Raw genomic sequence first — 26,518 nt, 5'->3', positions numbered from 1 at the left:
GAGGGGCGTCGGGGCGCGTGTGCGCGGGCTCGGCTCGCCGGTGGGACGCGCGTGGCGCCGGGCTCCTAAAGTCGCGGGTGGGACCGGCCCGGTTGGGTGCCGAGGAGAGTGCTCGGCCCTCGCGGCGCCTTTGAGGGCAGAGACCCAGGTGCCGCCGTTGAGAACCGGCCCCGAAATGCCGCGGGACACGCGTGTGTCGCTTTGAGCGCGAAAGGGGCGACTCCGGTTAAAAGGAAGGTGGCCCCAGCAGCTGGGGCGCGGGGATCGCCCCCTTCTCGCCCAGCGGTCGCCCCGGGCTGCTCTTTGGGTGCCCTCTTCTGGGTGCTGCCGTTGAAAGGAGGTGTGGAGCCCCTGGAAAGGTTCTAGTTCTGCTGTAGCTGAAAGGTGGAGGGAAATTCCCGTCCCTTCCGCGCCCTCCGGGCTTGTAGCTTGTGCGAACCAGGCTCCTTCTCCCTGCTTCCGTCCTTTTTCATTTCCCCGGGAATAGCTCTCTTCGTGCTGCTCGCAGCTTTCCCAATATCTCTTCCTCTGACGTACATAAAACTTGATCGTCTCACTGACTTGTTACAGAAGTAAAACTGATTTGTCGCCGGCTCGGGAAGCGGCGAGCCGAAGCGGCGGTGCCGCGCGAGGCTGGCTGCGGGCTCGGGGAGACGGCGTTCGATCAGCCGAGGTTTAGAAGGCTGCTTTTGCTGGCAAGCAGGGCTTTTTAGGGGGCCTTTCGCTCTCTAAAGCGGGCTGCTGTATCCTGGCGTTTTAAGGCATCACATGCTTCGGGGAAGGGTTCAAGCTAGCTTGGGCRAACGGGGGAACGGCTTTTCCTTGCTCTGGTCTGGGCGTTTGGGAACCGAAGGAGAGCGGCTGGATCTCCCGGATGAAAGCGGAAAGAAGGTGGCAACAGCCGTCTCAAGGGGGCTTTCGGGAAAGTCGCTGGTCGAATGCGCTGTGGTTTATCTAACTGTTCGCAGGGCGTTGGCGCCGCCTGGGAATCGCAAAACCCAGCACCCCTGACCCGCGCAGCATCTCCCGGGCACGTCCGCGATGGATCCCTGGGCGCCGCCGTGGCCCCCTCGGCCCCGGGAGAGGCACGCCGCCCCGGCGGAGGGCCGGAGCCGTGGCCCGCAGCGGGACCCCCGCCACGCGCCGGCCCCCCAGCCCCGGCGACCAGCGCTGCGAGCGGGGCYGGAYGCCTGGGACGAGTACCACCGCCCGCGGCGGGACCGGGACCGGCACAGACCTGCCTCCAGGGCCGAGTACTACGAAAGCGCTTACGCTAACAGGCCGTACTCTAGGTAAGACCCGCGTAGCGCTGACCAAGGCTCACACCAACCCCTGCTCCTCCTCCTCGCGGTTCTGCGGTAAGACGTGGCCGTGCGGCCGCTCTCGCCGAGCGGTGACGAGGGCGCTGACCTGCGCTACCTGCCTGGCGCAAGCAGCGAGCGGCCGYGGCGGTGCTGCGCGCTCGGGAAGGCAAAACCTGCTTATCGCACCGCTCAGCCGCTACCGCGGGGAGGTGTCGGCTCTTCTGCGCTTGAGGCTGCGGAGCAGCTGCYGCTCCGATTTCTGCCTTACACGGTTGTGACTTCTGCAGTAGCTGTTCTGCAGGCTCCGTCTCTGTCCCAAGGTGTCTTTTTCCTGAAGGTTTGATTAGAGTTCTTTTTTTAAGTGCAAGGTGAACAATAAAAATATAAACGGATGATATAGGAATAAAAGGAAGCTTGCAACCTCAGCAGCTCAGCTGCTGAAACAGCAGCGGGTAGAAGGATAAAATGTGGGAGCGAGGCTGTCTCAGTGAGGAGAAAGCTTTGAATACTCCAGCAAATCTGGGTTGATTTGCCTGAGTTATTGCCCTCTGAGAGTTGTAAGGAGAGCTGCATGGATAACACAGCGTTTTCTGCTGAGGTTGTGAAATGCTTGGCCAGGAAGGCTAGGTATTGCGCAGGACTAACTGAATTACTGTGTAAATTGTGAAGGGTTAAGGTGCACGTGTATTGGGTGGACAGCTTATGCTCTGGCTGGGCTCCAGCACAGGGGGAGACCGGTGCTGAGGTTTGCAGGAGATACAGCAGCTTCAGAGGTTGGCAGGAAAGGTGCTTTTTGGAGGCCTCTCCTAAAGCGTCCGTGAAAATTGGTCCCTTTAACAGCTCAATAACTGAGGTGATTGAGCAGAGTTTCCCGGCATCTGAAATTGGACGGCTTCTGAAACTGCAGAGCACAACTGTTTCTCAGTGATGGGGATGGGAACGGGTCCAAATCTCCCACCTCTGCTCTCCCTCTCCTCCCTGTGTGTGATGCTGGATCTGCTCCTGACCCCATGTCCAATTTCCGTGATCCCTTCTGCCTTCAAAGGTCCCCGTCTGGGGTGCGAATCTCACACCTGGTTGTGCTCCCAGACCTCATCCCTTGCACCAGGGTCCTTCACCTGGGAGCTGATTGGATGGGAACCGTGACCCTTGGAGGATCTGGACTGGGCCTTTCTGCTGGACATCTCTGCTGGCCCCGAGATGCCCATCATGAACATAGCTCCGGTGCAGTTTTCTTTCTTTCTTGGCTATGTGTATTGTGTTGTTTCAGGCAAGGATATGAAGACCCCCACTGGAACTATGCAGCCCCCAGCTATGGAGATGACTATGCTTATTGGAGCTACCAGGGGCAGCCCACTGCCTGGCAGGATGACAGAGGTACGGCCACTCCTGTGGTCAGGGAATGGAGGTGTCTGGCCAGGTCAAGCTGTTAGCATTAAGCACGCTGTGTCAGACGGTGTGCACGACTGTGTCACACCAACTTGCTGCTTCCAGGAAAAGAGATGGTTGTTGCTTTCTCTGGGACGTGCTATTCTACCTGTCATGGTATGAGGGCTTGCTACTAACCGTCTCAAGAGCTTTCTCCTGCCCGTGCTCCCAGGCCATGGATGCCATTCTCATGGTGCAGCCCTGCCTTGAGCTTCCATTTGGAGCCGTAAGCAGGAACTAGATGTACCTAGGGAACATTTAATCTTCATCTGCCTGGCTAAAAAACTGGGTCGTTCCTGCTTGCAGGCTGAACTCAATCATGCTGATCTCACTGTGTGATCAGAGCTACTGGGGCCTAATTTTTACCATGTTTATGGAATTCCTGGACTAAGGAAAACAGGAAGAAAGAGGAAAGGATATCTGTGCTGTCTGCCAACATGTACAAGGCTTTATCATACCTCCCTAACTTGCCAGGCTAATTTGGAAGCAAATGGGGTGTGCTTAGCAAATTGTCTGACTCATTGCTCTTCTCTAACTTCATTATGGCTTGTTGCTCGGGAGGAGCAACACTAAATCTCGATTCTCTCTGTAGATTTGAGACAGGGAGAGCCTTACGGTACCAGTTACCGGGACCAGCACTACTACCGGGGTTACCATCCTAACCTGGTAACTCCGTCCCCAGGGCAGGACAGGTAAGGGGCTGCAGCAGGAGGGCTGGACCTCCTAGGGGGCAGCTTTGCAGTCTCTCCGGTCAGGATGGCTCCACTGTCCCCCGTGATAATGTGGGCGAGCAGACTTCCAGCACGGAGCAGTGTTGGAGACCCCCTGGGTTGGGGCAGCAGTGCAGCCTCCGCTGCTGGGAGACACGGGGAAGGGCCGCAGCGAAGTCTGCGGCTGGTCCCAAGACCTTGGCCAACTCCTTCCTTTTCTTCCTTTGGCAGGTTAGAGCCCGGTGACTCGTTCGAGGAGAGCCACTGCTCGGGCTCCCAGTGGGAGCGGGCAGGGGAAGGCTCCTTCGGCGGTTCCTCTGGGGAGGGCAATGGCCAGACTCGCAAGGTAACCGCGCATGGGGCAGGGCACGGAGGAGGTCGTGCCCGAGCCTCCTGGAGGCTTCCTAATGCCCTGGCAATTATTATCATGGGTTATCAGTATTTATAAAATCTCTGTCTGCTGGGCTGTCGTTCCCCTAGACGTCTGGCTGCATCTCTCTCCTGCACAGTGCCAAGCATTGGACAGAAAGCCTGGCTCGGTGGGTTGCTTTTCTCCCTGTCAAGTGTTGTCTGCTGCTTTTCTCTTCCCCTCCCATGTCCTCCTTGTGTAGTGTGACACCTTGTCACCTCTGTCCAAAGGAAACTGCTGTCGTGTGACAAAGGCCAACCCCTTCACTTGTGCCCTGATTGCTGTGTTTTGCAAAAGAGCAGATCAAGAGATCAAATTGGAGCTGCTCTCTGGGTGGTTTTGCTCCTAGTCAATGCTTTTGGTGATTCCCACGTATAGGCTGTGTTGGGGAGCCTGCATTAGGGCTAAGAAAGCTATTGGGCTAGATCTACGGCTAATTATTTTAAGACTCATTGCTATGACCAGGGTATGTACTGCGACGAGCCTAAGATACTAACGCGCTTGAACTGGTCAGATGGGGATAGCCTGTGCTGTGGTGTATGCTGCGCAGGTCCTGTTGGGCAGCTGCCTCTCTAGGCAAGGGCAGATGGACCATTTGGGCCTGTTTCCCTGAAATGAAGCACTTTCTCCCTTCCTCCTTGTGCGGGCCCTTCGCCCCTGTTCTTCCCGTGGCTCCGCTTTCCCCACAGCCTCCCACCTCCGGCAAGCCCAGCCTGCTCCTGCAGTACCGCGAGTCGGGACTCAGCTCCAGCAGCTACGAGCTCAGCCAGTACATCTGCGACAGCACCGACCACTACGACCCAGTGCCCGTGGGGGCTTGGAGTCCGGTGCAAGCAGGTGAGACGAGATGGGACCCTGGCACAAAGTGCTAACGGGGCCCAAGTAAGTGGCCAGTGTCTCCTGACCCTTTCAGGCACCCTTTCTTTGAGAAGGGTGTCTGCAAGACATGACTGAGGACCTGGTGCACAGTTGGGTGGCTCTACCTGGTCTGCCATCTGCTTTAGGGGACTGTCCTTGCGTGTACAGTCCTGGGCAGAGGAGGGCTGTGTAGGCACAGGGCAGGCTGGGACCTGGGTCGTGTCATTCGTAGCAGAGGTGGTGTGGGGCCAGGGTAAGAGGRCTCACTGTGGCCTGTACCTCTGTGTCGTGCAGGGAGGGCTTCAGCATCCACCCCAGCCCCGGTGGCACCCCAGAAGTTCCCGTTGCCACATGTGCCGGTGTGCTTTGGAGCTGGAGGGCAGCTGGTGCTGGTGTGCCCCCACTTCCCTGCGGAGGGGCAGCCAGCCCACGTGGAGCTGCACAGCTTGGAGGTACGCCACAGCCCCTGAAATGGCAATCTCTCACCTCGCTGAGATGGACCCTTCTGCTTCAGGGGATGCACGCATCATTTGTTGCCCAAACAACCTCCCTAGCCACCTTCCCGTCTCCCACTACCATCTCCTCTCCAGCCCTTGTGGCCCCTCCAGTCTGTGTCGTACCAGTCCCCCTGGCCATTGCTTTTAGCCTTCACGTCTCCTGCACCCTGCTCCTACAACTCTRTAATCCTCAGGTATTGCCCGTAACCTGCTCACACCAAACCCCTCCAAGTACGGATGAATGCCAGTCCGTACCTCACTGAAGGACAAACCTTTCTGAAGTGTTCAGATACACAGGCCGTATCCATACCCAGAGCAGGCACAAGTCAGCCGCAGCATTTGCCTCTATCCTATTTTGCCTCCCCAAGGAGGCAGATGCCATCTCAAGAGGCATTTATTTCTTGGAACATATCATCGGGGTTCTTGTGATGTTTTAGGGCCTATGCTCTGTGGTTACTTTAAGATGGCACGGAAAGAGGTTTCACTAGCACCATTAAACCCTTTGCCTCTGCCAGTTCAGCCAGGGCCTAGCCTGATTGCTGAAGCAGTCCAGCTGCTGAGTTTGCTCTTGCTTTTTAGGTGATCCTTCATGACACAAAAGAGCAGGAGGAGCTGCAAGCCTTCCCAGGGCCTCTGGCCAGGTATGCCACCCCTGCGGGACCCAAGATCTGTTCCCTCTCTGGGGTGCAGGCACTGCCTGGGCTGTGGTCCAGGGCAGCTGGCTGAGGAGGGCCAGGTGATGAGCCCAGGACAGACTTCAGGTTCCTCTTTGGGAGTCCCTGTAGTTCTGGGAGATAAGAATGTGTGTTAAGGCTAGATATGGGTTCATATTGGGAGCCTGTCCCCTTTCCTGAGATGTAGGTTGGAGTGTAGAGTTTTTTTATTTTTATTTTTTGTGTGTGAAGAATATTATACTGGTTATACCAGTAAACCATGTGAGTGACTTGTGGTTACTCATAACTAAAGCAGAGAAAGAGTAGTAGTGTGTAGAAGAAGGAAAACTGTGCATTCAGCAAAAGATTTGAACAAGCTCAGAAGTTTGGTAGAAATCTGAGGAGCTGGAGATTAGCAATTCTGTCAAAAGGGACTTTGCAAATGTTAGAGTTCAAATGTGTTGGTGTGATTGAGTCAAGATCAGCACCTTCTTCCCCACTCCCTTTCTCCCTGCTACCCTTCCTTTTGTCCCACAGCCACCTTTTCTTTCCAGTTGTCTAACTTTTTATTGCAAGACGCAGGGCAGTTGTGCCCAGTCTGCACACAGCTTTCAGATTTCTGCTTCAAACCAGAAGGTTTTATGTGGTCACAGACATGTCATTTTCCCTGCACTGTATTAGTTAAATAAAAGATACTGCCTTCGTGCACACCTGCTCTTACAGCCTTGGACAGTCATGGCTGTAACAGCTCTGCTGCTAAGCAAAACTGAGGTTCTTTGCAGATTGATGGATGAAAATATCAGGAGGGCAGAGAAAGGATTTGACATGCCTTCTACATCCTTGAAACATGGATATCTGCAAAAAGTCATAATGACCAACCTTGTTGAGCATTTTTGAGCTGAGTGCGATCAATGCAGTATGTGGTCATTGACATACATTGACCACATGGACATGTGGTCATCGAGGATCCTCCCTCCTCCATCTCTTCTTTGAATCTTTGGGGTGCCTGTCAGCAAACTTGGGAACTCTTTGATTCTTAATGTTGTYCAAGCTTACATTTGCTTGGGTTCCTTTTGATCCTTTTCTTTGCTGCTCCAGGGAAGATCTGCACAAGGTGGATGTGATGACATTTTGCCAGCACAAGATAGCCACAAGCTGTGATCTCTCAACACAGAGAGGCAGAGATTCAGCTCTTCTCTGGAAACTCCTGGTCCTCCTCTGCCGGCAGAATGGGGTAGGTGTCCAGTGGAAGGTGTTGACCCTTTTAATCTTTGAAGTCATGTCAGCTATATGCCACTTCTATGCCTCTTGAGTCAGTTCTGTTTTGGGGGAGTGCATCTTAAATGTATCCCATTCCCACAGTACCATCAACCACTTTGGTACTGCCCAGAGCATTTGAAGAAAAATGTTCTCTTGGGTTGCTTTTCACCCTTGTGAAATACCAACATCCCAGTGGAATAGCAGCTCTGAAAGGGACTGGTGCCACCTTCATTTCAGAGCCAGCACTTATGCCTAAAAGGAGATTAATCTCTTAATCCAATGAAACCTACCCAATCTAGTCTGTGACCACTTGTTGGAAGCAGGTGGATAATATCTTCAGTCTAGGTGGTGCTGTGAAGGTCATGCTGGCTGTGCTGACTCCTTTGTCCCCCGATGCTGCATGCTGGTGACTGAGGCTAGTCTTGCTGGGAATACCTGTTAGGACAAGGATAAGAGCTTGTGATCTCCCTGCCCAGGGGCAGTTTGAGCAGGAGCGGATGGGTGCTGCTCCTGATGACAGATGTCATCACCTGAGGCTGGGTGTGGGACTAGAAGTGCTCTCAGTCATTGCTCAAAGGGCAGTCTCCATGTGCCTTGTTTCTCCCCTTCCCTGTTGCAGTCCATGGTGGGCTCAGACACAGCTGAGCTTTTGATGCAAGACTGCAAGCGCCTGGAGAAGTACAAGAGGCAAAACCCTGTGGCTAATCTGATCAACCTGCCGGATGATGAGTGGCGGGCACATGGGCCGGGGACAGTGGACCTCCTTACAGGGGAGGTCCCTCCCATTGTGGAGACACTGGCACAGACAGTGGAGAAGTTCACCAAACTCCTCTACTATGGCAGAAAGAAAGTAAGTGGTGAGTGGGATCTAGAATATAGGGATGATTCTAAGCCCCTTTGGCCTCTTCAGCAAGGTTTTAAAGGGAAGGGAAGTCAAGAAGTGCCTTATRTGTTTGTGGTGTGCCTTAATGGTGTGTTTGTACAACAGGGTTTACAGCAGAAGTTTCCCACTTTTGGAGACTGGGATGGGGACCCAAGTGAAGACCAGATGCACTGCTGTTGGCTGCTTTGTTGTTGTTTTTGAGGGGTTTGGGTAAACCCAGCATAGTCACCAGTGCTCTTGTGCAAGTCCCAAGCCTGCAGAGGGAAGAAGCAGAGACCCTGGAAAGAATCAGTTCATTCCTCACATGGCCCAGCCATGTGGGGGGCTAAATACGCCCCAGGGAAACCCTCCTTAGAAAGGGAAACTCCAGCAGAAATAGGCTACAGAGCCAGTCTGAGCTGGATGAGATGTTCCCTTCGCAGCAGAGATGGGCAGGGGAGTGGAGTTAGCGCAAATGCCTTTTCCTCTCCATGTTGGCTGCAGGAAGCTCTGGACTGGGCCATGAGAAACCAGCTGTGGGGCCATGCCCTCTTCCTCTCCAGCAAGATGGACCCTCGCACCTACAGCTGGGTGCTCACTGGGTAAGCTGGAGAGGTAAAAGCAAGGTGCAATGCCTGGGAACCCTCTCTGTGACTGATGTTGCTGAGCACATATCCTCTTGGGTGCCCTCAGCCCTGATGCACTGCAAAAAGAGCACTAATTTCCGTCAGACTCTTCCAGTCTGGTGTTRTTTTTCCTACTGGCCAGAGTGGGGAGGGATCATGCATGTGGGTGGGCCCGAATCTTTCACGCTTCCTGCCAGGCAGGAGGAAAAGAGAAAGGAAAGCCATTCCCTGAAGATGGGGGTGGATTTGCTCTGGATCCTCCGCTTCGCTCTAGCTGCAGAGATCAACAAGATTGGCAAAGCCAGCAGTTGGGGCAGGGGTCCAGCCCACTTAGCCAGGACCCAGCCTCGCCCAGGCTGGACCACAGCACCTCAGCTGGCAAAATGATTCCCAGCGAACTGCCCATGTGGACATTTTCTGCTGGACTGAATATACTTAATCTGAAYTGGGTTGATCCTTTCTGGGAGAGCTAAGCAGGAACTGTCTTGCAAACCAGTATCCTTTTAAGGAGGTATTATCCAGCATTGTGCYGGAAATTTGCCTGCTCTGGAGGTAACTGATCACCAGCCTTGTGGGGTTTGCTTTCCTTTCCACCTTGGCTTCACCAATGAGTTGAAGCCCCCAGGAGATGGCATTCCTGGGGCGTTTCTGAGACGCGCTCAACCGCATTGAAGATGAATGTGGAATTTGGGCTCTTGTGCTGGAATTGCGGCACAGTGGCTATCTCTCTGCTGCCTCCTTGCAGGTTCACCAACACGCTGGCTGCCAATGACCCGCTGCAGACCCTCTTCCAGCTCATGTCGGGAAGGGTTCCCCAAGCAGCACAGGTATGTGAATGAGAGCCTCGATCCCTTAGCAGTGCCCTCCAGGTTGCTACTGGGTGGGACACACTCCTATCTTCATGCTGCAATGCTCTTACACTTTCATGCTGCGACACCTGTGTTGTATGGTGCAAGAAAACCCTGTGGGAAGGATGTTGTGGGGAACTGTGCGGCATGGAGGCCCTTCTGCTGCAGACCAGGCAGCCTGTGCTGTTGGGCTCAGCTCCTCTTTGACTCCTTCCTTGTCTCCCTCCCAGTGCTGTGGGGATGCCAAGTGGGGAGACTGGAGGCCCCACCTGGCTGTGATGCTGTCCAACAAGGTTGGAGATGCGGAGCTGAACCACCGTGCCATCATCACCTTGGGAGACACTTTGGGTGAGCCAAGGCCTCATTTGGAGGCTGACTTGCAGCCCTGCTGTGCCCATGGCTGCTTCTGTGTGCTCCTTTCTGGGGGAGAGGATATCATCCATTAGCTGCTCTTCTGGTGATACCTTGCTCTGGATGCCAGTTTTAGCACTGGTAGTAGAAACCCTCAGTGGGTTTCGGGCTGATGACAACTTCCCAGAGAAGTGAAACTGGAGACGTACCCTGGTAGAACTGCCCTGGTCTCAACACTGAACCAGCCCCCACTTAAGTACAGAAAATAGCAATCTGAAAAAAGAAAAAAAAAAAACCCAGGGAGAAGGGATGTTTAGGGGTCTGAATGTGCAGAGAAGAAAAATGGGACTATTTGGTTAGGCTGTTTTTGAGGGGGGAGGGATTTTTTTTATATGAGCTTGGTTGCCTTCAGAGCAACACTGACTGCATAGGGGTTTGTGTCTCAGGGCTAGCATTTCTTTTTTTTTTTTTTTCTTTTCTCCTTCCCCATCCAGCTGGCAGGGGATTAACAGAAGCAGCTCATTTCTGCTACCTGATGGCAAATATTCCTTTTGGTTACTTTGGAGAGAAAGCGGACCGCATGGCTTTACTGGGCAGCAGTCACCGGTGAGGAAATGCAGACAGGCAGTGCCCTGTGGGTACTTCCAGCTCTTTTTCCAAGTTGTCTCCTGCCTTCTTCCTATCCCTATGATTTCAAATTGTTCTGCAAAATGGGCTGGCAGCTTCCAAAAAGTTGGAATCTCACAAACAAAAATCTTACTTGAGGAAGAAAATATTTCTCTACTCAATACTGCTTTGAATTCCCAGCAAGTGCAGGAATATTGCAGGTTCTTTGCTTTCTTGTGGTGCTCATTCATGCTCTGGCCTCATGGAGATGTCATGTTTCCCCTCTGGCAAGGGGAAAGTAAAATTCCAGCAAGTAAAATCATGGGATTTTACTGCTCTTGACCTGATTTTGCTCTGGGCCTCTCCAGCTTGCTCCAGGTTGGCAGCGCAGAGGAGCAGTGGACCTGTCTACCGGGCTGTCTTGGAGGGAGAACTCTGCTCCACTCCCTGAACTGCCCTTTTCCTTCTTCGCAGTCAGGCGTTTGCCCAGTTTGCCAGCACGGAGGTTATCCAGCGCATGGAAATCTTTGAGTACTGCCAGCAGCTACAACAGCCCAAAGCCTTCCTTCTCTCCTTCCAGGTAGTGGAGACTTGCAAGCGTGGCCAACAGCAGCTCAGACCAGCCCCCAAAAGTCCCTGTCAAATACATCCCTCCAGCCCCTCTAAAGAGGAGCTGCAGGTGCTCCAGCTGGACCGGGGCTGTTCTCCAATGCCCTTTGAGGCTTTTTGCCTCATTTGGCCGCAGGAGCTGCTCTGCCCACTGGGCTCGGTGCAGGTTTCTCCGAGGCAGGGCTTTCAAATCTTCTTCTCAGCACAGCTCGTGGGAGCCTGAGCCAGGGCAGCTTGCGGGGCTTGGTGCCATCTGTGTTTGAACTGTGTCAACCTGGGTCTAACTCCCCTCCTGTTCTGTAATAGTCCTGGGTAATTGATAGGCTTTTCATTTAGTAAATAAGCATCCAGCTGCCGCTGCCTTGGGCACTGCGTAAATTGGGTAGATAAATGAAAGTTGCRGCTGGAGTCCTTCCCCACTGCCGATCTGCTGGCACAGCACAGGCCTGGCACCGAGGAGAGCACGACCAGGCTGCCCAGGGACTAGGAGGGGGGTGGGGGTCCCAAATCACCAGCCACCTCTTGGTGGTAGGACCTGTGACCCGGGGTAGTTTGAGTCACGCTAAGATGATCTGCTGCTGTTTGGTCCTAAGAGAGCTTCAGGGGCACGCTGCCCACACAGCCCTCGAACATGCTCCTCACGCATGACATGAGGGCATGGGCCTCTCCTCACTCAACTTCCCACCCTATGGCTGTTTTTCATCCCTTCCCCGAGGTGTACAAGCTCATCTATGCCTCTCGCCTGGCGGACTACGGGCTGCCAGCCCAGGCCTTGCATTACTGCGAGAAGATCGCCACCGTGCTCCTGGGCCAGGGGCCAGCCAGCCACCCCGTGCTGGCCAGACAAGTGACGGAGGTGAGTCTTGTCACGCTTGCCCTGTAGCCCCACGAGGGATATCCCATGAGTTTCCCTGGCCCTGGTGGGGGCACCATTGGGGACCTGCCGAGGCCAGGATTTCACGTGTGGGCCGCTAGAGATGCTTGTATGCAACTTTGGTGGGATGGTACTGATTTTTGACCTTCTAGTGGGAAGCTTTTTTCAGTTTGCTACGGGTGGAGGTGCTCAGCAGCTCTGGAAAGCAGTCCTGAAGGTTTGCTGGCTGATGTGTGCACAACCAGGAGAAGCCAAGACCTCCAGGATCTGCGCCCAGCAGCTCTCTGTTGGGGCAGTGTCTGCCTGAGCGAGAGCTGTGCTGGCCTCCCCAGGGCCACAGAGAAAAGCAGCAATAGCTAACTCCAATACCCCAGCCTTTTGTGGCAGGAAAGAAGGGAATTATGCTGCTGGTCAAATAGGATGAGGTGTTTGGAGGCAAAGGATTTTTTTTTTCTGAAGTTTTTTTGAACTTTTAAATGGCACAGACTTAAGAAGCTAAATCTAAGAAGTTGCTGGACACTTCCTCTCCAGTACCTCATCCCAGGATGGCATTGGCCTGCCAGGGTGCTCTCTCGGGGTGAAAGTGAGTAGGAGTGTGTCTCAGGTTTTTGGCATTGGCTTCTGTCCTCCCCTGGAGCTGGGCAGTGCCAAGGCTGTTCCAAGCCGACCTCTGCTGGGAACGGAGCAGCAGCCGCGCTGGCCGGCAGTGTCCCAGAATGGAGAAGCAGGGAGGCAGGAGGAACGCCGCGGAGACACCTGCCTGAAACGGGCTGCAAAAAACACCTGATAGTCTGGCCTGAAACTTGGTGTTATGTAATGCTGTGCCGTGCTCGCGGCTCCCCCCRACCCCCTCATAGAAACCTATTTACTCTAACAGCCTCTCAGATCCGCAGTTCTGCTGGGGATAATGCTTCTCCTGGGAGAAAACACTTTCATCTGAAAAACTAGTGCATTCATAGATACTCTTGTCTTTGATGTTTTAGACTGTTTTACAAATTATGATACATATTAGTGTTTGATTAAGACTTCCCCTCTTTTGAAGCTGGGGATGATATACAACCAGGTGTTGGTTCATTAATATTGGATCAAAGTGCATATTAGCTTTTGGATTAAACATTCCCCCCGTTTAGGAGTAATCATGCTTATAATTTCCTCTTTCCTGCCATTGATTTAGAATGAACACATGTGTTTTCCAAAGATGGTGTCCATCAGATTGGAGTGCAGTAGCGTAGCCTCCTGGCACCTGGCTCGACCACTCCAGGAGAAGTGCTCTCAGCTCACGTCAGCTGGTTCCTGTCCCAACTTGGGAACCAGCCATGCTGGTCTTGTCTCACTGTAACCTCCTGGTGGTGGGGAKTGCATTTTAGGCTGTTTTAGACAATCAGCTTTTAAACGCTTCGAATAAGAAGAAACGGCCAACATGGCAAATCCCAAGAAGTGGGCTGATATCAACCATGTGTTTTGGGTGAGAGTCATCTCCCCTTGTGCCAGCAGTCATAGTCATAGTCCTAGTCTAAGCAATTTGGCCAGACTGTTACTGTAGTGACTTGGGGGCAGTGGCTCTCCAGAGAGCCATTCATCCCGCGTTGAGACAGATGGGATAGATTGCCCCAGGAGTGCTTCTCCCTCTCAGTTTACTGTAGATGGAGCACCGTGTCTTTCAGATGGCTGCGATCAGGGACACAGACCCTTCTCTTGCAGGAGAATTTCAACACACAGTAGCAATACTGCAGAGAAGGACCTGGGGGAGATAGTGGAACATGGAAGAAATATAAAGCAGCAACATAACAGGATGCTGCTTTTAAAAAAAAAAAAAAAAAAAGCCAATGTTATTCTGGGCTCGAAGAGGGAGAGTAGCACGTGTGAGACAAGGAGGTGATAACCCCCTGTGCTTGGGCCTTGCGGGGTCTTGGCTAGGGCACTGTGCCCCATTTGGGATGCTGCACTCTGAGACAGTGCCAGATTGGAAGAAGTGCAGAAGAGAAGAGCAAGAATGATAAGAGATTGAGGAAAGAATGACCTCTGAAGGCCTCGGGGTTATTTGCTCCAGGAAAGATATTCTAGGGGAGGAAGGAGGTAGAGGGGGGATGTGATAACCGTCCTCCAATATGTAGAAGGCTGTTTTCAAAGGGGTTGGTGCCTGACCGTTCCCCACAGCTACTGAGGGAGCAAGAGGCTTAATTTGCAACAAAGATTTCACTTAGATATTAAGAAAAACTCTCTAGCTCTAAGGACACTAAGCATCAGGACAGCCCTGGGAGGCTGTGAAATCTTATCCGTGGAGATTTGTAGGTACCAGYTAGACAAACAGTTGTAAGGACTGGTGTGGGCATATGGGATATCTTTTTAGAGTAGGCAGATGGATCAGGTAATCTCAAAAGGTCCCTCCCACTCTTCTGTTATTTTCTGTTGTTAATGATGATAATGCTTGTTTTAAAGCCTTGAGCAAAGGCTGCTGGGGTGACGTGAAGTGACCCTTACTCTTTGCCTGGCTGTCAGGTTTCTCCGTTCCCGGAGTGGTTCAGCTGCAGCGACATAGCTCAGCTGTGTTAGGTAGCACCACTGTGCTAAAAGGCAGGGTGGCCCCGGGGGCTAGTGAGCAGCTTGGGTGCAGCCCTGTCTTTCATGCTCAAAACCAGGCAAAGAAAGAGAACTTGGGGACCCCAGCCTGTGCTCTAGCCTGTAGCCAAAAACCCACCAGCTCCTGTCCTTCATGGGGYAGGTGCAGGACTGATGTACAGACCTGGGAGTCTGGGTTGGTTTTAGAACTCTTGATGAGGTGTCCTATTGATCCATCTRTGCTTTGGGCTGGCTAGCTGACAAGTGGGAATAACAGTGCTCATTTGGTTAGAGTACAAGAAGTTCATAATAGTTTCCTGACTCACTAATATGAAGAGGATAATGGTACTTTGACGTACCTGTCAGCAGAGGTGATAGAGAAGTTCTGAGATCCCCTGGTGGGAGGCTCTTGGTATGGTGCAGAGTATGAAGGGCCTGGTCTGTGGTCAGCACTTCTCAGCAGTCGTGCAGGAGAGGTAATAAGTCTTGCATAAAAAGTGGGTGTTACTTCTATATCTGTATTACGAGGAAGTGCAGCTCTTGTGCTATTTTGCCCCTAGCCTGTGTGCCTGGCTGTGTGTTAATAGCTGTGAGTGTCGATCTCCGGAGCCGAGATGTTAAGTGAGTTAAGAACCCTGTTTCCCTCCTGCCTCTCCTTCCTGGCTCTGCAGCTAGCTGAGCGGCTGAAGCTCTCTGACCCGCTGCTGCTGGAGATGCCGGATCAGGACCAGACCCTGGAGCCTGACTGGCTTGTACAGCTCCGAACCCAGTGCCGGGAATGGGAGGTAAGGATGAGTGGAGGGGGGGCACTGCCTGCCTTGTACTTCGGCTGCCATGGGTTGGGGAGCTGTAATGGAGCTCGCCTCTCTTTTGTGGTTTGTCTGCAGGGGTATCTTCCTCCTTCTCCATCCGAAATGGGGGGACAAGTATCAAGGTTCAAAGGCCATCTTTTTCACTGGGGTTTTTCAGAGCTTCTTTTCCCCTTGATTCATGAGCACGACATGCTGCAGCTCAGGGATGTGGTCTCTGTTGAGGGACCTGCAGTTTCAGTGGGAGCAGGGAGAGGGCTGTAACATCCTCGGGGATGAGCAGTGAGGGCTACAGAGCTTTGCATGGGGTGAAAATCTCCTCTCTCTGTCTTGAATCAAGAGCAATAAGAGGGGGCTGGTTGACAAATAGAGATCTGTGACCTGATTCTGTGATTCTGTGATCTCTTATTGTAAGGGTTTGCAGGGGACATGGCCAGGGCATTGCCTCACAGACATGTGCTCTGTTCCCTTACTTGTGCTAGGGAACTGATCTGGAACTCAAATTGACGCATTTCATTCACATTTCATGTCTGCTTTTGTTCTTGCCCCCCCCCCCCCCCCAGCTTCCTATTCTGCCTGCTCTCGGCACAGTGGTGGTCACACTACAGTCTCATTCGTCTTGCTGCGAATGAGCTGTAATCGCACTGGCGCCAGTGGAACCCATGGCTCCGGGCTTCTCGCGCTGCTCTCGGTTTTGAGGAGCCTGATCCTTCCTGTGGGGTCTGTCCCATCACTGGCTCACTCTGCGCTTGGGGTGGCTGAGGAGCTGCTGCTGATGTGGGGACTCCTCCTGTCACTTGGGCTCCTACAGCCAGTGGAGGAGATGCAAGGTAGAGCTTGCCAGCACGCGGCTCTCCTTTACATTGGCTTTGCGGTTGCTTTAGTCTCTCCTGCCTTCCTGTGCTGTCCAGTTTTCCCTATGCTGTCCAGTTTCCCTTCTGTTTTGTCACCTTTGTCTTCTGACTCCTTGCAGACGGAAGAAGACCTCCCYCCTGAGTTGGCATCAGGTGAGCCAGAGCTTTCCAGGGCCAGTGGATCAGCTGCAGGTAAAGAAATGGAGCAGTGCATTGTACGTCCCCGTAAGAGGCTTCTCCACATGCACACACAGCACATGCAGTTATACTGCCAACCAGCTGAGAGAGGCTGATCCCAAGCCTCTGTGTCTATGTGATCAGCTTTTCAGAGCCAGCTGGCATTTCTCAACAGCTGTCCTCTGCCCCTTGCATCTCTTCAAAGCATGAGAATCAACACGCATGGCATGATTCCTCCTGAGAAGCGTTCCTCTGGCGAGGGGATCTGCCAGGGACAGGCTGCATACTGACCCCGGTGTCCTCTCCCAAGGCAGCTGGGAAGACCCAGAACCATGCCAGGAAGCCTTCTAGTATGCTCTTGCATGGACTGCGCGTCCTTTCTTCTCTTCAAAGGCCTGGCTCTGGAGACTCCCTCCCCTCCCATTCCACTAAGAAAAGCTGATATCACTCATTGGCTTCCTTCTGCTGGGAAAAGGGGGAAGAAACAAAGCTAGAGAAACCCAGTCTTGGTCAGGGAGGGGGGGGGGGCCTTGGTGACAGGGAATTGGCTGGTTCTCCTTCCTCTTTTCTCCTTTGCAAAACCCCTGTGTGTCCTGGAAGCCTGGTGAATGCAAGGGCAATCGGCCAAGATATGCAGAAGGTAGCAGGGGACATTCACTCCAGTTAGGCTCTTTCTTCTCCATGGAGGAACAAAGTTTGCTTGAATAATTGGACCTAATTAATGCAGCTTCAGGAGTCTCTGTGGGCCTCATGGAAGAAGGGAGGGGGAAGTCACAGCRCTGGTCTGGCGGGCAACCAGCTGGACAAAGCCCATGTCTCCTCGCCAAGCCTCCAGCTCCTGGGAGACTCAGGGGAGATGGCCTCATTCCTAGACAGTCCTCTGAGGACACAAATTGGAGTTGAACTAACAGGATTTTATACTTGCTCACAGACTGAAAGATTCAGGAAAGAACTTGTCCTTCTGCATGCCCTATTTCAGCATGCACATTGATTAAGCCCCAACATTCACCACCCCCCCCCCMCCCCGGTTCATCTTTTTGCTCTGCCACTCTGGGACCCTGAGAGTCCCCTCTTGTACTGGGCCATCCAGAAGATCACATCCTTGCCATAGTCTTCAGGTGAGACATCAAGATGAAGGATGCAGGCATCCTTGGATGGCTTCARGGTAGAGGCTGGAGAGCTTTCAGTTCCTATCTGGACAACACATYAATTGGGCAGTCCTGTAGACTCATCAGCATTGCTTAATAGCCTCCTCTKTCAGTAGGTTGGCCCTGGCACAGCCTTTTGCTGCTTGCTGCCTGCTCATACCCAGTTTTCTGGTGCCGTGCAGCAGAGGAGTGGAGGTAGAAATGCCAGCGCTGATGGGTGGAGAATGAAGGCTTATGCAGACAGGATAAAACATGACAAACTTCTCCAAGCCATTTCTTCCTATCAGCTTTCTCTGATGCTGCCAAATTCCTCTTCAAGGAGCTCTCCCAGGCAGTAAAAAGTATCATCAATCCTGATTGCCTTCTGCTTCTATCAGGGCTGAGCACTGAAACTACAATTATCCTTTTTGTCTGAAAAGAATTGCATGTGTGATGGTGTCACGCTACAGCTTCTCACAGGCCAGGACTGCTCCGGGTGTACCCAGTTACCAGCAGCTCACCTGCTTTCCTTACGTTTGGTGCTTTCATTCATTGAGAAGGCTGTTCAGAGTTACCAACCACACCGGACATTGACTTTTAATCTCTCATCTGAGGGACGTGTGTGCAGGGAAATCTGGCTCAAGGCTGAGTTCAAAAGGCTGAGACAAAAGCTGAATCAACTTTGCTTGGACCCCTGGGATTAGTCCCCAGTGGCCCTGCTCTGGGGCTGACCACTCTCTTACAAATTTAGTATGGGGAGATCTGGAGAAACTGAAGAGGGGCCTGCCAATGACCAAGATGGGACCAATGCAGTCATGGGAGCCTCACTCTCCATCCTCACAGTTCTTCAAGCAATAGGTTTTCTCCCTGGCTTTCCCCAGCATCTGTACGTGCTTACTGGATGAACTTGTCAGGCAGTGTGGAGACAAGTGGCAGCAGCTCCAGGAATTGGGTGGCTCTGTCCATCCTCCTCCTCAYAGGATCACACTGACACTGCAAAGATGTCTCCAGGACTTTATGGGAGTGGTTTACAGATGAAAAAGCAGTAGCTGAAGCTAACCCTTAGCAGGATAGAAGTGATGCTAGCAGGCAAAGCAGAGAGATTTGTAGCATCCTTTTCAAAAGGCCCCATAGTCAATCCCCAGGCCAACTTAGACTTGCAGGGTCTGGATCCTGGCTGATGGCTTCTGTTGGCAGCAGGGCTGAAACTTATCTGTGCAGAGCATGTTTCTGTCTTGGAGGCCAGCCCCAGAGCTGGAACAAGCAGTCAATAGGAACCAGTATGCACACCTTGGTGCATCTCTCCCTGGGACAGACAACAGTGTGCTATGTTGTGTCTAGTGCCAGACAGAGCAACAAGTGCATTTGCTGAATAAAACAAACCTTTACCACTTACTCAACCTGTCTTTCAAACAAAAAAAACAGAACAAATCCACCTAAAGCAAGAAACTCAACAGTGCGTGTTTCTGTGGAGCAGGAATGAAGGCTAGAGCTTAACAGATGCACCTCAGAATCAGAGAATTTTGTTTTCTGCTCAGGGCACGGGGTAGGAGTGAAAGAAAAGGCTGGAGGCTCTGGGATCCTTTGAACTGCTAGGCACATGTTGCTTTCTCTTTTGGTCTCTTTGCTTCCATAACGTTCCCATTCTGAGTTCTTGTTTGCAACCTCAGGCATGTTCCCAAGAGATTTTCCCTATCTTTCACAACCCACCTTCCTTGAAGCATCTAAAAGGTCCTTGCTATCATGCTGTGCTGTACCTCCTTCCTCACCCACGCATGTTCCACTGGGATCTCTCCTCACCATTTCTCACAACCTCCTATTGATGTATARTGGAAAAAGAGAAAATTCTGTGCAACAGTGCAATAAAACTGTAAATACCGGAGTAAATTCCTGAGGTATGTTTTCCAGATGGAGAATTTGGCCATGAGTTTGCCCAGGGCAAGGGCTACCAACATGACCAGTGGCACCAGCGAGGCACCCCTCTGCTGCTGCAAGGAACAAGCTCCCAGGAGGACCCGTTCCTCCAGCCCTTGGCACCTCCTCCGGCAGCAGCATCCGATCAGGTCATAACATCRCTGCCTCACGATATCAGGCCAGAGCACCAGACAGCAGTGCTCAGCCCAGGGAYAGCTGTCTTTCCAGAAGTTTGCTATGACCATTCTCCACAGGTGGTCCAGCCACCAGGTAAGCATGCTGGTGTTTCTCTGGCAGCTCTCTAACATGTAGGAGGAGAATTCAGTGGAGAGCGAGTGTATGTTTGCATGCGCATGGAGCAGAGGAAGGATGGTGTAAGCGAAGTGTGTTTGGTTCAAATCAGCCTGCCTGGAGCATTCCTATGAGGATAGGTCTAGGTAGATGTTGGGCTACATTTTGGGCTTCTTTTGCATTCATAGGAATAAATGAGCTGGAGATAGGTCTAAAAAACACCTATTCTTCTTTGTTTTTCTACAAAAGTGCCTCTACCCAGTTCAAAACAATTGCATGGGATCTCCTCTGGGGAAGTGTGACTGCCTKTGAGGAATCCTTGCATATCTGGTCTCCTGAGGCACATGCATCGTTTTGAACAACACTCTCTCTACTGGCACTGACTTTACCTCAGTGCCTTGTTTCCATTAAAAAAAAGCACTCCAATACTGTCTCTAACTTGGCATCATGTTTATCCAGATGCCTCCTGTACACAAATCACTTCCCACCAGGAYTGGCCACCCTGAGCAGCTGATTCTTAATTTTTGCAAGACCTTGCCCAAAGCAGCAAGGGATAACAAACTCTAGGGCTGGCAGCTGTACTGCTTCCCTGCTGGGTGGGAAGAAGAGCTTCAAATTCAACAGCACAAACCAGATTTTTGTCTGAGAGATACTAGCGCAACCTTCTGGCTTACTCCCTTCTTGATGCCAATACAGTTACAGGCCTGGATTTTTGCATGTATCAGAGAAGGACCCTTGGTCATGTAGCCTTGCTCTGGGGTAGTGATATGACACAGAAGGTGAGTTGCTTAGGGGTACTTGGCCCATTTCAGCAGTATAAGGAATAGAGTATATGAAAGAGGCATCTCCTGATGTTAGTGTTTTTGGTCTTGTTATGGAAAAGCAGCTGATTGCTGTATCTGGCTGGAGCGGGTCTGGCTGTTCCTGGGAACCAGACTGGTTTCTGGCTGCACATCCAGCTTCTTGCAGAGCATGTCGGCATGTGCCTAGATTGATTTGGCCTCTAACGTGAACTGAAGCATCTTGCAGCAGAGAAGCCAGTTGAGTTGCTGCCTGGATTCTGTAATGATGGCAACATAAATACTTCCAGCAGATGCAAAAATACTTACCTGTGGGAAAGCTGCTCCCAGCAATTAATCCTGATTGTGCCCTTCTCTCTGCTCCTTAGGAGATGCCAGGGAGCCTCAAGGCACCCCACTGCCCCTTGGGGTACAGCAGGCTACTGCAGGAGAGCAGGTGAGATGGAGAAGGATGCAGGTGGCTYGCCCAGAGAGGTCAGATAGACCATATTGCTTAGTGGCCTGGACAGACCTGGAGGACTCTCACTGGTTTATCTCCTTCCATGTGCTTAACTTGCATGAAATGCCATGTCATGATGCTATCTGTTCCCTCACAGAGACCTGATGTGATATGGTAGCTCTCTCAGATCCTTCCACCCCCCTCCCAGCTCAGTGGGGCACCTGGCTGCCCTAAATTGCTCACTGCACCCTGCTACAGGTCCCTGCTCTGCAGCCTCATGCACTGGGTGGCGGGGGCAGGCACAGCTGCCAGATAGCGGGTCCTGGTGGAGTGGTTCCGCAGGTTGGTGCTGGTTGTGTCCACCCACGATAGTTAACTTCACACAATTCTCCGTGCTGGACCCTGGCACCCCTGGTCTCCAGACATCCTCTGAAGGAGACCATTTTTTGATGTTGTCTCTCAGGAAAGAGTTTATTTCCAAAAGCTGTGTTGYGTACAGGTTTCTGCCCTCTTGCTGTGACCGTGGATGCGTTGAGGCTGGTAGGCTCAGCCTGGTGTTACTTACATCTCCTTGAAAACCAGAGTTTCTCTTTGTGTTCTCACTTGTCTTTAATGGGACTGATGATCTCCCCGATGGCCAGGGAGATCTCAGAGGTTTGGATTGACCCAGCCAGCTGCTGTGTTAACTCTTCCCTGTCTGCTGCATCAGGATATAATAGTTCCCTAGGGATGTTATCCATTGAGCCTGAATTAAAGGAGTCCCTGGGCCACTCTAATCATGCTCAATGCAGACGTTCCATGAATGTTGAGGCAGCATAACTAGCTTTATGATGGCCCTACTCTCCTCTTTGTAGGTCTGCTTGATGCAGGTCTATAGGAGAGAACAGGACCTACAGGAGAGGTCTGGCAGGAAAGAAACTGGGCTCAAGCCTTTCTAGAGAGCTCGGGTCCTGAAGGGAACTGGCCCGTGTTAGCTTGACTGCTGCTGCCTTTCTGGATGACTCCTCACCRTTGTCTATAAATTCCCATCTGCCTGGTTTCCTTGTCTGCTTCTTCATGATAATTATAACTCTTATCTCTGACACCAGCATGAGTTAAATGCAAGGACCCGAACGGTCTCGGAGAGCTCCACTATCTCCCTAGAAGAGGACATTCAGCCTTCCTTGGAAAGCATGGCCGAGGATGTCACTGAAGAGCAGTCATCGGAGGAGGAGAAGCCAGATGAAGTTAAGGTGAGTACTCTGCAGCTGATGTAAAGACAAGTGCTCCTAGCTTGTCCCAAATCCTCYTGTTCCTGAGGCTGAGCTGTCTTACCTCTGTCCCTGGCCTACCCCATGTAACCACCCAGTGCTGTCCCTGACCTCTGTCGTCCAGCTGTGCCCCGCACAAAATGGTGTGCCAGCTCCTGAGGGGCTGTGGTTGTGCCTGGCTTAGTGGGACTCCTCCCAGCCCTGGCTGCGCTGCTTCCCTGCTCTGGGTGCCCTTCCCTTGGTGGTGCTGGTGTGGCGGACGAGCAACAAGATCCCCCGCCCTTGCTCTGAGCCCAGTAGCACAGGCAGGCGTTCGCTCTCCTCTTCACTGTGCCTGGGGCTCAGGAGGCAGGAGTGAGGCTGGGTGCCAGGCTCTTGTGGGCTATGGTATCTCTAATTTATCTCTGTTTTTCTACTGGTTTCTTTTTGACTATAAAAACCTGTATTTCCCAGAGCTCGGGATTCAGATGGTTCGGCTGGTTTCGGTCGAAGCCCCCCAAGGAAGCCTCTCCCAAAGCCACATCCGACACGCTGGGATCTCAGGTAACAAGAAGACTAATGAAGGCTGTCCTGTCCCAGGGTGATACCCCAGGGGACACCTAAGAAAACGAGTCCTGTAACTCTGCCTTCACCTGCTATATCTCCCCTCCCTTCTCCTCRCATGCATGACTCAGCTGTGCCCACTGGACAGATTTTCACTTCTGTAGCAGGCCTGCTTTGTGCCGCCCTGCACAGGGATGGATTGACAAGGGAGACTGGGAGCCCTTTTCRCCTGAAAGTGAATTCTTTATTAATAATAATTGTGTATTTATAAAGCATCTTTGATCTGGAAGGTTCTCAAAGTGCTCGGCAAACTCTGCAGGGATCGCTTGCCCTCTGCTGAAGTGGAAAGCAGCAGCTGTTAGCAGCAAATGGCAATGCTCTGGTAGTTTTCAGGAGTTGAAGTGAAGAATAACTTCTTTAACTGGAAATGCAGCAGAGATGGGGGAGCAATTACCCCCAATCCTGGCCACGTCCTCCTCAGGACATGCAGATACATGCACATCACGCCCCTGTGGCCAGGACTGTTGGTTTGGAGGCACAGAGGTCCTGGAGCGATCTCTACTGGGGAAGTCTCCTCCTCATTCAGAATGATCTACAGTCCCATAGCAGGAGATTTGGGGACATTCTTCCCATAACAGTAAGAGACAAGGAACCAAGGATACAGCTAGCCCAGTTGGCCCCCTGCACTGCATTAGGACAACAGGCTTGGTATCCAGCCTCTTACCTACTTTTGAGCTCTTCAGGTAGTTTAGGTTTGTGACATGGTTCTAACTGTGGGATTGCTTGCTCTGACCAGCTGCACTACAGATGCCCTTAGCTTGGGTGTGTGCAGCTCTTGGGTTACCTTGRACAGGGGAGATCTTCAGCAGGATTGGGACAGACTGCGGTACCCCAAAATAAATACTTTACCCCTCTCCAGTATGGAGCTGTTCCCTTTCCACCATGCAAGGCCCTTTTGCTCTAAACYAGTGGATGTGGTTCCCTCCTCAGGAACGGTCTTCGCCATCACCCCCTTCTCCTCTTCYGGTGGCTGGGACAAGCCCTTCAGCTCAGCCTCCTGGGGGCCCATCTCCTACTGCGCCCAGCCCTTCCTCCAGAAACCCAGGTAAATGTGGCAAAGACCACCTCTCTCCTGTTCATGCTCGGCCTTTTAGAAGCTGCTCCTTTGTATTTTAAGGGTTGCACATCCTGGAATGAATGAAACATGATGCTGATATCCTTGTTGTTACCCCAGTGTCCATTGAAACGAAAGGCTCGTGGGGCATGGACGGCGGGGACCTGGCAGCCTTTCCTGAGGCTGGAGATCAGGTGAGGAGAGGAGGGTGGTTTATGTGTGTGTGTGTGTGTGTGTGTCTGTGGTTTGGGGTGTCTATGCCTTTTTGCCCTCTTTTCTTAGAGCAAAGTCATAAGCAGTAATGCTCCTCTGTCTCCGTAATGTCTTCAAACCTGTAGGCCTATTTTATTCAAATTTGTCAAGTGGACAAAGACCTTAAAGTTGCTATGTTTGTACAAAATTCATGAATATAGGCAGTGGGTAGAGGAGAGTGACCCTAYTGCCTTATTTGTGCCTTATTGTGAACTTAGCAGTGTTAACAGACACCAAAAGCCTAAACTTGGGGGGGRAAAGCACCTTGAGCGCCGTTTGCAGCTTGTTGCCCCTCGGAGGATCCACACCAAGGATGCAGGTCCTGGGTTTGGTTCCTTCTGCCTGGTCGGGGGAGGACGGGAGACGTCCCTCCTGATCTTACTCTGGTGGAGAGCCCTTAACGTGTGGGGCAGAGCAACGCGTGTGTGGGGAATCCAGGAGCCCCCCTCTGCTCCGAAACCGGGGGCGGCCACACAGTTTTTCTCTGTCTGCTCTTCCAGGAGGGCTCCCACGAACCTCCGCGGGGCCCCAGCCTGCCGGCGGAGGCCGTCCCGCTCTTCAACCCCGTCCAGGTCCCTCAGGTGAGAACGTCCTCCCAGGCTGCTGCTGGAGGGGTGGCCCCCACGGGGGGGTGTCCTGGGTTTTGGGGTGATGCCAGTGGAAGGAGGGGCTGGCAGGCAGCTCGGGGGGGTGCGTCCCATGTTCGTCCCATGTTCGTCCCATGTTCGTCCCATGTTCGTCCCATGTTCGTCCCATGTTCGTCCCATGTTCGTCCCATGTTCTCAGGGTGTTTCTGTACTCCCCAGCTCGCTGCTGCCAGGCCCAACCAGCCCCGGCTGCTGTCCCAGCGGCGGTACCCCAACCCGCTGTGAGCGGGGGCCGCAGGGCCCTCTTCCACCCTTTTCCTCGGCGAGGGAGAGGCTCCCCGGGCCAGGCCCACGCGGGAGCTGCCCGGGCTTCGCTGGACCACTGGCACCACCATTGCTGTTGGGAGGACCTCTCCGTGCTGATGAAGTGCTCGTGAGGAGCCCGGCCSGCCTGCCTGCTGCCTCAAGGCACGCGTGCGGCATCCGTCCGGGCCATGTGTGTGTTCAATGTCTGAAGAAACCACCTGCTCCCCTGCACCCCTGTGGCGTCGTGCTGGTCCCCTTCCTCTTCCCACCGCGCTGTGGTGGCCCTTCTTCCAAACAAAAAATTTTTCTTTTTATYCTGGTGGAAAAATACAAGTTTGGCCACGAGAAAGCGCTCTGGAAACCGGCGTTGTGTTGGATTGCTGTTGTAGCATGCTGCATGAAGGCTAACGTGTGTGTGTGGGGGAGGCCTAATGCTGCGTGGAGCCCTCAGAGAGCCCCAATTTCAAAGGGGGGGGGGTGTTACTGCAGGAAAGAAAATGGAAACGGAGGTGCTTTTACTTTCCGTTCGGGGGGCGGGGGGGCACGGAAAAATGTCCGGKGGAGAGTAGTCTGAATTGGGTTGTGGGGCGGTGCCCCACCTCACCCATTGGACTCAGCAGTGCCGGCCGTGAGTCTGTCTCAAGACGCCGCGGAGCCATGAGCATCCGCCGGGGCGGGCGGGCCGCGCCGCCGCCCGCGGCTTCTCCTGCCCGGGCCGGCCGCCGCGGCGCCCCCCCTGTCTGGTGGCTCACCCGCCCGCGCGGGCGGGGCCCTGCTAGGGCCGCCGCGGCCCCTCCCTCAGACCTTCCCCGAGGCGCGGSGGGGTGACGCGCACCCGGTGCGTGGCCTCGGCGGTGAGCTTCCCCCGGACGGCAAAAGCCGCCGGTCGCTCGTTATATGGCGCTGCGCCGCGCGCCCGCCTCCCTGCTCAGGGCGAGCCGCCGGCGCTACCCAGAGCGCCCCGCGCCGCCTCATGCTAATGAGGGCCCGCCCCCTCCGCACTCGCCGCGCGGCCGTTGGCGGCGGCGCGTGCCGCGGAGCAGCCGCGTGGGGGGGGGGGCGCGCGGGCCGGTGCGACCGTTGGGGCTGGGGGGGGGCTTCGCGGAGCCTCCCCCGCTCTGCCCCGGCCCTCGGGGCTGCGCAGCAGGTAGAGCTCTCCCTGCCGCCTCCCGGGCCGGGCGGGGCGGTTAAAGCAGCGGTTAAGTGCCCCTCCCTGTGAGGGCTGGCGGTGCTGGTGTGCTTGGAGACTGCCCGGGGGGCGCGGGTGTCGTGGCTGCAGGCAGGGGCTCGCTGGGCAGCGGGAGAAGGCCGGGGATGCCCGGGGGCGGCGCAGGCCCCTGCGGCAGGGAGCGCCTGTGAAGCCTTTGTCCCTCCCGTTGATGCCTCGGGAGCGCGGGGCAGGGGCTGCAGACAGGTGAGAGTAACGGGAGGGGGAACTTGTGCTGGGGAGCAGAAGGTCCCCTAGTTGCTGTGGCGCAGCCGGGTGCAGGTGGCTCTGTTTAAAATGCCTCTAGAAATGTAAGCCTCCATAGCTGTGGGGTTGCTTGCTCGTCTTAAGCACGAGCATCAAAAGGGTGCAAGGTCAGTGGGCCTTGCTGGGC

At 53.5% G+C, this 26,518-nt stretch overlaps 1 protein-coding gene across 1 annotated transcript; it reads left to right on the top strand.

Annotated features, from left to right (window-relative positions):
- Positions 1-1,041: 1,041 nt before the first annotated feature.
- Positions 1,042-24,979, top strand: LOC112975035 (protein transport protein Sec16B-like). Its single transcript, XM_026084648.1, has 25 exons — positions 1,042-1,292; positions 2,575-2,681; positions 3,325-3,424; positions 3,674-3,788; positions 4,541-4,688; positions 5,004-5,161; positions 5,786-5,847; positions 6,958-7,093; positions 7,739-7,969; positions 8,486-8,583; positions 9,353-9,434; positions 9,686-9,803; positions 10,301-10,412; positions 10,887-10,992; positions 11,737-11,877; positions 15,126-15,239; positions 16,237-16,309; positions 19,330-19,605; positions 20,795-20,862; positions 21,954-22,097; positions 22,569-22,658; positions 23,649-23,763; positions 23,893-23,966; positions 24,525-24,605; positions 24,831-24,979. The coding sequence occupies exons 1-25, from the start codon at positions 1,042-1,044 to the stop codon at positions 24,894-24,896; spliced, it is 3,066 nt and encodes a 1,021-aa protein (XP_025940433.1). The 3' UTR covers positions 24,897-24,979.
- The last annotated feature ends 1,539 nt before the right edge of the window (positions 24,980-26,518 follow it).

Source organism: Apteryx rowi, unplaced genomic scaffold (genome assembly GCF_003343035.1).
Source record: "Apteryx rowi isolate R43461 unplaced genomic scaffold, aptRow1 scaffold_65, whole genome shotgun sequence".
In the NCBI taxonomy this organism is placed as follows: Eukaryota; Metazoa; Chordata; class Aves; order Apterygiformes; family Apterygidae; genus Apteryx; species Apteryx rowi.
The sequence above is the reverse complement of the archived record's forward strand: the minus strand, read 5'-3'. Positions and strand labels throughout refer to the sequence as shown.